This window comes from Octopus sinensis, linkage group LG3, assembly GCF_006345805.1.
Source record: "Octopus sinensis linkage group LG3, ASM634580v1, whole genome shotgun sequence".
Classification (NCBI taxonomy): Eukaryota; Metazoa; Mollusca; class Cephalopoda; order Octopoda; family Octopodidae; genus Octopus; species Octopus sinensis.
The window spans coordinates 13544118-13558843 of NC_042999.1; the positions used below are offsets into that span (position 1 = coordinate 13544118).

The following is a 14726-nucleotide window of genomic DNA, read 5'->3' on the forward strand; positions in this document are numbered from 1 at the left end:
TACATATATACGACGGGCTTCCATACAGTTCCTATCGACTAAATTCACCCACAAGGCATAGCTCGTCAAGGATAGTGGGGGACCTATATGAGGAGACATTTTTCCAAAGCGCTGCACATTGGGATTGAATCCGAAACCACGTGGTTGCGAGGTAAACATCTTAACCACATAACCATGTTTGCATGTAATAAAAGTATTAATCATGCGAATTTATATCTTCATTTAATTAATTAATTTATTTATTTGCAGCATTCAGATGAGGAATCGGATCGATTGGGTAGAATGGTTACTTCAAGCAGAAAAATTGCCTTCCGAAAAAATCGTTCAAAGTCAGCCGATAGCCGCCATGAAGATCGATTACGTCCTGTAGTTGTTCATGCTGATGTGATCACCCCGATAAGAGTATGGGAATTCAATGAAACACCTGTCTGAAAACACCTGAATAGCTTACATAGAGAACTCTTATTTTTAGTCGTGGAAACATCAGGCGTGAAGATTCTGTAATGGTACCAGAAATAACGGCTATATTTCTGGCAGAACCACAACTGAATGAAAGAAGAAGAAGGGTAAAACAAACAAATTTTTAAAATGCCCGATTGAATTAACATCCTCTTAAAGAAAGAGAGAAGAAAGAGAGGGTGTAGGAAATTAAAATGAAATTCCACGTAGGAATTAGCCAGTGGAGAATATTAAAGTCATCATTAGTTTTATACTAATTCTCATACATTATGATCGAATTAAAATCTCACATGTTCCCATCCCAAGCGTAGAATATTTGTCAGCCATGTATGTTGTTGGTGTTTGAAGATTTGGTTATTTTTCTCATTAGGAGTTTGCTGGTGTTTATTTTGTGTCGGTTGTGAAGTTATATGTTGTTTATTTATAATAGGAGTCATAACGTTTGGTTAATCTGTTTCAAAGTGTTTGAATTTGAATGTTTTGTAAAAATTATAGACGAAATATTCAAACGAATCTTCATAAATATATTTTTCATTCAAAGACAGAAGATAGGTAAACAATCACAACGATAATTTAGTGGCAAATAAATGTATTTTAAAGACAGTTTTTGTGCGCTATAGGAAATTCTTTATGTTTCACTAATTCGTCCCGACAGTTATTAACGTAAACATTCTTAGTTTTATGCTATCTTAAATTAACTTCAGCCATATATTTACACACATTCATACACGCACGCATACACACATACACTCCACACGTACACACTCATGCGATCGATGCGTGTGTATGTTAATTTCTTTTTATATATATATATATAACTGAACCATCATTCCATTAATATATAGTTGTATTTCCAGAACGAAGAGAATAAAGAAACAAGAATATATTAAGAGAAAAAAAAATAATGAATATAAGAAGAAAGATATATTTTACAATAACTACAGCTATAATACACATACACACCCTCACCAAAAGATCTTAACTCCGCGAAAGCCATTGTTTTAAAATCAGAGAGCGTCTTCTTGACAATTCGTCCATTCCAAGACAAACATGTCAGTGTCTTTATTTATTTATTTATTTATTTATTTATTCTTTAAACTCGTCCACGTCAAAACTATTGACCTTTCGAAGCTCACACAAAGAAAGGAATGAATCGGGTTACGACTTTCGTTTGAAAGCTCTCTAGAAATTCGTACATACACTGGGAAATAAAAAGCATTTTGGAAAGAAGCCTGCCGAACACATGTCAGTCTAACCCATCAAACCTACTGAAAAAATATTTCATAAAACTCGCATTATATTATCACATTTTCTTTTTAAAATTACTTTTTTAATTAAATTCTACAAAATGATTTTAATTCAATGGCTAAAAACAATCAACATTTTCGCGTTCGCGTTTGATTGTTGATCATCGATCTTTTTACCATCCCAGGTTAAGATTTTAGAATTATTCCATAGTGATTCGATCACTCTAACTATTATTATCGATACTCTAATCATCCTCACTGTCACACTCTCAATATTATCGCCAATATTATCAACATTATTTTCGTCAACATCTGTAACATTCTTATCGCATATACACCATACAGAAACGGGACGTTAGCTAGATTGTTGACCAATCTCCTTTCTACGAAATTTATCCTTCGGGAAGAGGGAAGAGCATATTTAACAGAAAGAATTAACACTAATTGAATTAAGACAATAATAATAATAATTAATAATTAATAATTTAAATATCAGTAAATAGGAATAGAAGCAAAAAAAAATTAATACCGACATTTTTATATGAAGATCTTTAAAAAAAATGCATTATTCTGTATTTTAAGACTATTTTCTATTCATGTCTGGGATGATAGAAACAGAATAGGACAACCAATCAAGAAGTGAAACCGAGATCTTTCTGTTGGTGTCACATATAACACTACGCGCTCTTTTTGTGCGTGGTGGGCATGGTATCGTTACAAAAATAAGGTATATACATCGTTAATCTTAGTTTAAGAGATAAGAATGTAAGATTGACATAGAGTTTTTTTTTAATATAATGGAATGGATGCAACGACCATTTTTCTTGGGATTGGTCGCTCAAACACACACACATATATTTCTTTTTATATATGTGTGTGTATATGCAAATATATATGTATGTATGTATGTATGTTTGTGTATTTATGGATAAATATATGGGGTAATGGGTGACTGTATATACGCATGTATGTATGTATGTATGTATGTATGTATGTATGTATGTATGTATGTATGTATGTATGTATGTATAGAAATCTCGACCAGTGTTGGCAAGTTAGTCTTCGACATATCGTTATCATTTCTATCAATATTTTTTAAACGCTCGCATTATAAATCCGATCTGAAAATTCAATATTTATATTTTTTTATTCAATACTATTTATCTATCGATTTTTTACATCCATTATTGTACCATAATTTAAAAGAGATAACAGTCGTAAGCAGACATGGGAACATGGAGATTATTAGTTTCCGTAAATTATACAAATGCAACCTATATATATATTGTGTGTGTGTATATATATATTATATATATATATATATATATATATATATATATATATATTATTTATACGGCATAATGCAGGATAAAGGAAGGGAAGGGGAAAGGGGGAAAAGTGAGAGATAGAAAGTAAGAGAATACAGATATAAATTGTGTAAGATTATAGAAAACGACTCTCTTTCTCTCATTCTGTGCGTTTTCCTGTTTCATTCTTGAATGAATAAAAATCGAAATGAATAAAAATCGAAATCATACGTGTGCTAAGGGAAGTAACTCACACGAAATATATCGTCTTCAGTACAATCCAGCCAGATGGTATGCAATATATAGACATAATCAGTCGATCACAATTGATTAACAACAATGATAATTTGATTTTAAAATGGATGGAATGCCATTATCGAAATATATTTAAATATTTCAGATAATTTTTTTTGCAGAAAAATCTTAAAACTTTTTTTAAAAACCAGGAAACAACCATTTTTGTAGAAGTGGTTTTTGTGATGAAAAAATAATTGTTGAAATGGAGAAGTAATCCTTAACATGAAAAAACAAACAAAAAATAATGATGGTGATAGTAATTAATTAATTAATTAATTAATTAATTATAGTGATTAATTAATGATAGTTTAATTAAATGACAACACGTTACGACGACTGGCAATGAAATTATTCGTTTTTGTAGATTCTGAAGAAATACGTAAAAAAAAATAATAATAAAATTAATAACTCAATGATAAGAACACGATTTCAATATAACATACATACATACATACATACGTCACGCTAATGATGGAGAGAAATATCTCCAGCCTCGAACGAAGAAATAGAAGAAAACTCTCTTGTATATATTGAGGACGTTTTCTCTCGTTTATACACCCATTCATATGTATGTTATATATAATATATATTATACATATATATATATATATATATATATATATTATATATATATATATATATAATATATATATATATATATATATATATATATCAAGACTTCGGTGGAAGTCAACCAACAGATGATGATTTTTCTCCAGAATGAGGAAATAAAATGAATTTACATTTTTGGAAGTCTTCAGCGCATAACGACGACTACAACAATAACAACAACAACAACAACAGCAACGATATCAAAATTTAATTTAATTTAAAGAAAAGAAAAGACTAGAAAAAACAGAAAGATAGAAAAGAGAACTCAAAAGACAAAAAGAATTTGAAAAAAAAATAGACAAACAAACCAAAAAAATCAGAAGTCTGTATTTGCATATATCCTAATTGAAATTACTAACTTCGAACATTATGAAGTAATAGTAGATATTTTCCCTAGATGTATGCATTTATTAATTAATTAATTTATTTATTTAAATATTTATTTATTTATATGTGTATTTTTTTTTTATTGAATTGGTTGAGTGTGCTTTGTTCACTTGCAGTGACACTTCTTGTCTGAATCGCTTTTAAAACTTCAAAATAATAATAACAATAATAATTATAATAATTATAATGATAATAATAATGATGATGATGAAAATAATAAAACAGTTAATTTAACAAAAAAAAATTAAGAGATTAATAATGGCATTTTCTTGTCATTGATGAGAGATGACATTCAACTGTTTCTTTGGAGAAAAAATTAATTACAACAACAACATCAACAACAATTACAACAATAATGATATTAACAACAATACGCAAAATCGTTTGTGTGTGTGTATGTGTGTATTACACACGGAAACACACACACAAACAGTTCGTATGATATATAAAGAACTTTATATGTCTTGGTGGTGTTTCAGACTACTGCTGTTAATTTTGATGAAGAAGATGATGATGATAACTATGATGATCTTGGTATTGTTTCTTTCTTTTTTATGTATTTATTTAATTATTTATTTGTCTATGTATTTATTTATTTATTGATATATTTATTGTATTTATTTAAATAAACAGAAGGGAAACAAACAAAAGAAATGGCAATGATAAAGTGTGTTTTGTTTTTGATGGATCGAGTAAAGAGCAAAACAGAGTTTATGAGTTCAGTTCTATATTTAAGAGATGAGGAATTTTGTACATTGTTTACATTTGACGGATATTTGTCCTCATCTTGTTTGTTGTTAACACAACGTTTCGGCTGATATACCCTCCAGCCTTCTTCAGGTGTCTTGGGGAAATTCCGAACCTGGGTTCTCATTCCTAAGGTATTTTTCGATGTTATTATTATTATTATTATTATTATTATTATTATTATTATTATATTATTATTATATTATTATTATTATTATTGTTCAGGTTACTGCTTGGAATCGAACTTAACCACTACACCATATGCCCACGGGCATATGGCGTACTGGTTAAAAGCGCGGACTACTAACCTCAAGATTCCGAGTTCGATACCAAGCAGTGACCTGAACGATAATAATAATAATATAATAATAATAATAATAATAATAATAATAATAATAATAATAGTAATAATAATAAAAATAATAATAATAATAATAATAATAATAACAACAACAACAACAGTAATAATAACATCGAAAAATACCTTAGGAATGAGAACCCAGGTTCGAGATTTCTCCAAAACACCTGAAGAAGGCTGGAGGGTATATCAGCCGAAATGTTGTGTTAACAACAAATAAGATGAGGACAAATATCCGTCGAATGTAAATAGAGTTTATGAGCTTCTCGCCATTGCATATTCAGTCACATCTGTGACCTGCATTTTATACCTGGTTTCATGTGACTATTTCCACTTCGTTTACATCGTAAATATCTTTCGTAAAAGCTTAAACGCCAAGCAGCTGTGTTTTCATTTCATTTTCCTTTTTAGATTGTCCTCTCAAATAATTTGATATCAGTTTTAATTATCCAATCAAATTGCATCAAATTAAATTAAATTAAATCAACGAGCATCATTAATTTAGCTGTCCATTGAATCCGATAATAACTAGCTTCATGTGTGAATATTTTCATGACCTTAGACTGTACACTCCAAATCTTTGATGCGTCCCAACGGTTCTCAACCGGGGTCCATGTGGAGTCTGGAGGTTCATATAAGATTTTGGGGACGTCCACGCTAGCAAAATAGTAAACTGGAAATCCACAATAGTGTTTTAGTGCTCCATGAAAAAGTTTTGAATTTCTTGTATTTATTGCAAGAAACAACATCATGTTTCTTTCTCTGACGTTTTACGCAGTTCAACCTAAACAAGTGAATGAGTGAATAGCAAAATAGCAATTTTGAAAGAAATATCTACAAAAACTAGCTTTCAAACATTGAAATGGCAACTAAGCACTCACCAGAATAAAATAGTAATCAAAGAGTCAAAGGGGTCCAGAGATAAAAAGGAATTGTCGACAACCACTGCTCTACATCATCGGTGACTCTGCGTACATTTTATATATATATATAAAATACAAAATATACAGTTATATCTTGAGATTGCTAGTAATAACAATAATAAAATTAAAATAAATGCGCTCTTTTAAAGCCTAGCCAGGCTCATGTGCCCGGTTTCCCGGTTTCAATGGCGTATGTGTTCCCCCAGCTGGACGGGACGCCAGTCCATCGCAGTGTTACTCATTTTTGCCAGCTGAGTGAACTGGGGCAACGTGAAATGAAGTGTTTTGCTCAAGAACACAACGCATCGCCCGGTCCAGGAATAGAAAACCACAATCTTACGATCTTGACTCTGACACCTTAACAACTAAGCCACGCACCTCCACAGTAATAACGATACTCAAAATATAATACAGACTAGAGTTGTAGTGCTCCAAATGAGCTATGTTCCACTTCCTTATTTGAGCAGAGGCAATACGAGCAATAACAAAAAGAACATTACTAAAATCCACACACAACGATCAAATACATATATATATTCATATATTCATTTATATCTACAAAACGGATATAAAATTCGACATATATAAATATAATAATATATATAAATAGAGGAAAATAATATAATATGTATAAATATATAAGAATCAGTGTTACATACAAAACACAGTGGATTTACGCTTAATGTTATAAAACATTGGTATAATAAAAATTTAGGATGATAAAACATAAAAAGGACATGTAAAATGACGTATTAAAATTCCAGAAAAAGATACAGAAAAAAACAAAATTACAACAATTACAAATTTTTCATCTACGGGCCAATTAATATGATACGGGCCAATTAATATGATACGGGTCAATTAATATGATACATTTCATATATTCGAAACTGACACTCCCCTCATCAGGATGTATTTTACACACAATACACAGTACATAGAAACAAATGTGTGTGTGTGTGTGTGTGTGTGCGCGCGCGCGCGCGTGTGTGTGTCTGTGTTTGTCCCCCCAACATCGCTTGACAACCATTGCTGGTGTGTTTACGTCCCCGTAACTTAGCGGTTCGGGAAAATAGACCGATAGAATAAGTTCTAGGCTTAAAAAGAATAAGTCCTGGGGTCGATTTGCTCGACTAAAGGTGGTGCTCCAGTATGGCAGCAGTCAAATGACTGAAACAAGTAAAAGAGTAAAGAGTAAAGAGTAAAGAGTAAACAGAAGATACATTTGACAATTTAGTCTTACTATTCAATCATACGTACCAGTCATTATCCGATCGCCTTTGATGACAGATACAACGGATCAGAACCGATTTGGGGCTAAGCAGCAATATATATGATCCCTTATTCAGAAATCTACCAGTTTACCAATGTATACCAGAATCTCCCAAAACTAGACACCAATATCTAAGCACTCTCCAAGCCTAATTAGGTTGCCTAATTAGGTTGCCTAATTAGGTTGCCTAATTAGGTTGCCTACGAAGAAAATCAAAGAAAAGCAAATTAAGCCGATGGCCACAGACTAGAATCTACAAATACTTTGCACTTTACGAAATATATATATTTAATTTTATTTGGAACACTATATATTACTAACATGTGGAGGCGCAATGGCCTAGTGGTTAGGGCAGCGGACTCGCGGTCGTAGGATCGCGGTTTCGATTCCCAGACCGGGCGTTGTGAGTGTTTATTGAGCGAAAACACCTAAAGCTCCACGAGGCTCCGGCAGGGGTTGGTGACGATCCCTGCTGTACTCTTTCGCCACAACTTTCTCTCACTCTTTCTTCTGTTGACCTGCTCGCTTAGCCAGCGGGGTGGGGTCATTTGAAGGCTAAAACAATGCGAAGCGCATTGTGACCAGCGATGTGTAACAACATTTGATAGCCTGGTCGGTCACGGTGATCACGGTGATATTACTAACATAGTTTTTGTAAATTTTCGTATATATATTTTTTTAAAATTTTTATTCCTTACTTTATTCGTGCTACTTTTATTTCTGTAACTTTTTATTTTTATTTGAATTTTTATCTGAATTATGGCTTGTACTGTAGAGTCCTGCGAGACTAATTTAAACATACCTAATATAAACATACCTATTTTACACATACTTAAGGGTTTAAAAAAATTAAAATATAGTTTATTGTATCGAACGTTGATAAAGTTATATGAGGGCCTGATGATTGGGGTGGCAACTTGAGAGGGGTTCCAGGGAAACAAGGTGTGGTTTAGGAACCCGAGGATGTACCTCATGAAACACCTGTTGCCAAGTAATTATACAGTAGGTATTTAAAATAAAAATAAGAATTCTTTTTTATTTGATGATATATAGGGGCCTACTATCTCTAAATTAAAATATATTTCGTCATTGAGAATAATTTGAACCCCTGTTTGTTGTACCGGAATTTTTTCCCTAAATATAATATTTAAAATATATATATATATATATATAATATAATATATATATATATATATATATATATATATATATATGTATGTATATATATATGTATATATACATCTATATATATATATACATCTATATATATATGTATATGTATATGTATATATATATATACATATACATATAGATATGTATATATATATACATATACAAAATATATGTGTGTGTGGTGTGTGTGTGTGTATGTATATATATAATATATATATATATATATATATATATATAATAAATATTAGGGAATAAATCCAAATTTACAAGGAAAAAAAAATCAGTTAGGATTAAATCGATTTTATATTAAAATATTATAAAATATTATTCGAGACAAAACCACTATTTTGCAAAACAAACAAGGAAAGACTTAATAATACATAAAATAAAATTTTAATAATAGTCAAAAAAACCGCCACTACAATCGTTTCTTGTCTTGATCGACATCTTCAGGTGGACTTCCAATCTAAAAAATCAATATTTTAAAATATAAAAATAATAATTTTAAAATAATTAAAGTATGAATGAAAAAATATAAGTATATAATCCATATATAACCTATCTATAATCCATATATAAACAATATATAAACAATATATAAACTAAAAAAACCTATCAACAATTAAATATAAAATATAAAATATAAAATATAAAATATAAAATATAAAATATAAAACAAAACAAAAAAAAAAAATAATAATAATATAATAATAAACTATATATACACCCATACGCATATACCTAATTATATATAACCATATCTAACTACATACACTAAATCACACACCTATATATATATCTCTATACATACACATAAAAATGTCTAGGCAACTATAAATAAATAAAATAGCTAAATACTTCAACACAATACTTATTCATACTCCCACACACACACACATATACAACCCACATTCACGCTCTAGAAAACGGACATCACTCAAAACTATGAACGGAGAAATGGAATAAATGGAATTAAAATTATATTCACTTGGTAAAACGAACACTACTTAAAAATTATGAATGAAACAATGCAATAAAACAACAGACATCGCAAATAGACACAAATTACTACAAATTCCTTATCAAACCTACATGATAACCAAAACTCATAAAAACATATAATGATAAAATCTCCCTTTACTAAACTCTATAACAAACCTATATAGCAATCCCCCTAACCTAAACATTCACACACAAATACACACACGTAAACCACACACCCACGACATATACACAATACCCACACCACTTACACATACCAATACATACATATAAACCTCAACATATACTCCAAAAACCCACTCAACCCCACACAGACAAATAAACACAAAAATTATGAATAGATTCTTTTATAAAACTACCATGATAAGCTAAAACTCACAAAACAGAAATGATAAAACTCCCTTTACTAAACACTAAAACATACTTATATAGCAATCCTTTAACCTATACATTCACACACAAAACACTCGTAAACCACACCCCCCCATAACAATACAAACTCCCACCCACACACCACACACCCAGAAGTACATATAAGCCTCAACATATACACCCAAACAAAATTACTTTACCAAGGAACTTAACATATATATAAAAAGTATAACCGCTCTGGAAACGAACATCTCTAAATTAATGAATGGAGAAATGGAATAAATGGAATTAAAAATAAAATTCAGTGGCAAAACGAACACCACTCAAAAATTATGAATGAAACAATGTAATAAAACAACCAACATCGACATCGAAAATAGACAAATTACCACGAATTCCCTAAAAAAAAACCATGATAACCAAAACTCCTAAAAACATATAACGATAAATCTCCCTTTGCTAAACTCTATAACAAACCTATATAGCAATCTCCCTAACCTAAACATTCACACACATATACACACTCGTAAACAGACCCACGACTTATACACATACCTATACTAACTTATAAACCTCAATATACACCAAAACCCACTCCCTCCCCACACAGACAAATTAACACATACATCCCAAAACCTAAATAACAAACCCATATACACATTCACACACAAACACACACACACGCAAAAACACACACACACATCAGATACATATACACCCTCACATATACGCATATAAATACTCACTAAACTCGATATATACAACAATATTTACACACTCACACTCATACAGATAAATAAATTAAACAACTAAAAAACTCGCACACAAATCTCATATACATAAACACACCTATGAAAACAACATAAATACATCGTAATTAACCAGAATATCAAAAATAACAATATGACATAAGGATAAATAAAATACATACTTACAATTCAGTGTCAAATTATGAAGTGAAATTAATCTTAGCCGTTAAAAAATCAAAACAAAATTACGTTACCATAGAAATAACTTATGTAAAAAAGAATACGCGCCATGGAAAGTAAACGTCATTTAAATTATGAATGGAGAAATAGGAAAATGGAACTAAAAACTATATCCACGTGGCAAACCATCACTACTTAAAAAAATTTATTATGAATGGATTCTTTAAAAACTACCATGAAAATCATTATATACATCTATGAACTTTAGCTCACCTTAGCATCTCTAACAAAACAACTTGCAGTAACCCAAACCCATTCTCTATGCCTACCTCACTACTACACTATTCCATTCACAATTCCAAGCAACGCTAGTCCACCACCCGGTTTTTCACGTGGCAAAACGAACACCACTCAAAAATTATGAATGAAACAATGTAATAAAACAACCAACATCGAAAATAGACAAATTACCACGAATTCCCTAAAATAACCATGATAAACCAAAACTCATAAAAGAAATAACGATAAAATCTGCCTTTACTAAACTCTATAACAAACCTATATAGTAACCCCCTAAACCTAAACATTCACACACAAATACACACTCGTAAACCACAGACCCACAACTTATACACATACCTATCCTAATTTATAAACCTCAATATACACCAAAACCCACTCCCTCCCCACACAGACAAATTAACACAAACATCCCAAAACCTAAATAACAAACCCATATACACATTCACACACAAATACACACACACACAAAAAACACACACACAACAGATACATATACTCCCTCACATATACTCATATATATACTCACTAAACTCGATATATACAACAATATTTACACACCCACACTCATACAGATAATAAAATATACAACTAAAAACTCACACACAATCTCATATACATAAACACTCCTATGAAAACAACATTAAATACATCGTATTAACCAGAATATCAAAAATAACAATATGACATAAGGATAAATAACATACATACTACAGTCAATTTCAAATAATGAAGTGAAATTAAATTCTTAGCCGTTAAAAAAACCAAACCAAAATTACGTTACCATAGAAATAATTATGTAAAAAAAAGCGAGAGAGATACGCGCCATAGAAATTAAACGTCATTTAAATTATGAATGGAGAAATAGAATAAATGGAACTAAAACTATATCCACGTAGCAAACCAACACTACGTAAAAAAATTTATAATGAATGGATTCTTTAAGAAAACTACCATGAAAAACCATTATATACATTTATGAGCTTTAGCTCACCCTAGCAGCTCTAACAAACAACCTACAGCAACCCAAACCTATTCCCGATGCCTACCTCACTACCACACTAATCAATTCCCAATTCCAAACGCTAGTCCACCCCCGGCTACAATTCCAATTCCACCCATTAATCACAATTTCAACGACATTCACCTCCACAACGCTACATATATATAAGCCTCAACATATACACGGAGATACACTTACACATCCGTGCGGATGGGTGAGAGTATACATTGAGTGTAGTGATGGGGCTCCCATTACTATACACATTTGTACCTGTGTGTAGTATTCCATGGTATATTACGCACGGGTATAAATGCAGGGGGTACACGCGCACGTCATTTGCGTGTACCCCTCACATGTACATATGCATGCTATTTAGGCTCGATATATGCAACAATGTTATCGCGCCCGCATACATGCATATGGGCGAATTGCACAATCAAAAAACACACGGTATGTGTGCGTTCCCTGGTTGTGCAATTCACCCATCTGGGTGTGATTGGGTGTATGTAATTTATCACTGTGGATGTCGACCTTAATACAAATTTATATAAGTGTGTATTAGGGGGTTGTACTTATTAATTGTGTGCATGTGCTTCACGCACTTGCGTCCTTTTATGGATGAATATATTGGGATTACTATGGGGTGTAAATTGGGTATGGAGGGGGAATTTTGTCATTGTATGGGTGTGGGTTTCATTTGTGATAGTGGTTAGTTGGTGATTTTTAGTATGTTCTGTATATTTGGGTTAGTTATGTATTATTCTAGTGTGTATAATTGTATACATATAATTGGTGTGAATGGGATTACGCCCATTTTTGGGGATGTATGTGTTTATTTATCCATGTGGGCGGGAGTGGCCGTTAGGTGTATGCCGAGGCTCACATGCAATTCCAGGTACATCGAATGAAGTTGGGTACCTATATTTGTTATGGGTGTGTGTACTTTATTATAACAGACAATACCCAATAAAATCTTTCAATTCAACATACCAAATAAAAAACAAAAAAACAAGGGATCTTAAAACATTCACACATACATACAAAACTCAATAAAAACACCACTAATAACACCCATAAACATATAAATATATCCTCCAAAATATATACATTAAAAATGAACTAATTAAAACATGAAGAAATATAAATAAAGACTAACTATAATTAAAGCCTAGACAACATAACCAAAAATATATTATCTAAACTAATTTAAACTAAACTAAAGTAACTTAAAAGGGAACTATTATTGCTATTTATCATGAAACTTATTATATAGGTAAAGTAACTTATGTCTGCATTTATTTTGCGCTCCTCTCCAGTATTAAGTAAATTATCATACTTATAAAATAAAATTTCTTTAAACTCATTAGAGCATAAATAACAACAATTAGCTCCTATAGTATATGATTTAGTTTTACAAATTATTTCCCAATTAAACTATAATTAATATTTAGTGATTTAAGACTCCAAATGTACTTACTAAGTCCGGTTGAGTTGATTAAGTTTTTATTTTTAAAAGAATTCATATGTTGTGCGATTCTTAGTTTTATTTTGAGGAGGAAGTAGAACCTATATAAACCGCTTTTTTGTAATTATTATTCTTAAAGTTATTATCATGTAATGTAACTACATTTATAAAATAGTGGTTTTGTCTCGATAATATTTTATATATATATATATATATATATATATATATACATACATACATACAGTGGAGGCACATGGCCTAGTAGTTAGAGCAGCGGACTCGCGGTTGAGGGATCGTGGGTTCGATCTCAGACTGGGGGATGTGTGTGTTTATGAGTGAGCCACGCGACTCCAGCAGAAGGTAATGGCAAAGTTCTGCTGACTCTTCGCCACAACTTTCTCTCACTCTTTTCTCTTGCATCTTGCAGCTCACCTGCGACAGACCGGCGTTCCGTCCAGGTGGGGAACCTATACGCCAAGGAAAACGGGAAACCGGCCCTATGCATAGGTGCATTCCTATTATCAGCTACCCAAATGGATAGTATCATTCATTTCGGTGATGTCCACAACGTTAAAAATATCAACACCTAACATTTTCATCTACATTGTTAAATTATATTTTAAATCCATTAATCTTACGTTTAGTTGCTTTACAAAACCTACCACAATGATATTCCTTCTCCAGCATAAAGATTTACAATGAATTATTCCAATTTAAACCAATTTTAAGGTTTCAGAAATCACGGTATCAAATTCATATTTTCTTGGGGTGTCCGGAAAGTTCATGCCGATTTACCTTTCGACTTATTTTAGAACATGGATGAGTCCATAAAATAGGATTTGACTACACCTCCATTTAGAGCACAGTCTAAG

General features: G+C 31.4%; 1 protein-coding gene across 1 annotated transcript in view; it reads left to right on the top strand.

Moving 5' to 3' along the window:
* Positions 1-2423, top strand: part of LOC115209181 (protein CROWDED NUCLEI 4) — an 80490-nt gene extending 78067 nt beyond the window's left edge. Inside the window, exon 18 of the mRNA XM_029777422.2 lies at positions 250-2423. Coding sequence (XP_029633282.1) covers positions 250-432 — 183 coding nt within the window. The 3' untranslated portion in view covers positions 433-2423. The remainder of the gene's footprint in view (positions 1-249) is intronic.
* The last annotated feature ends 12303 nt before the right edge of the window (positions 2424-14726 follow it).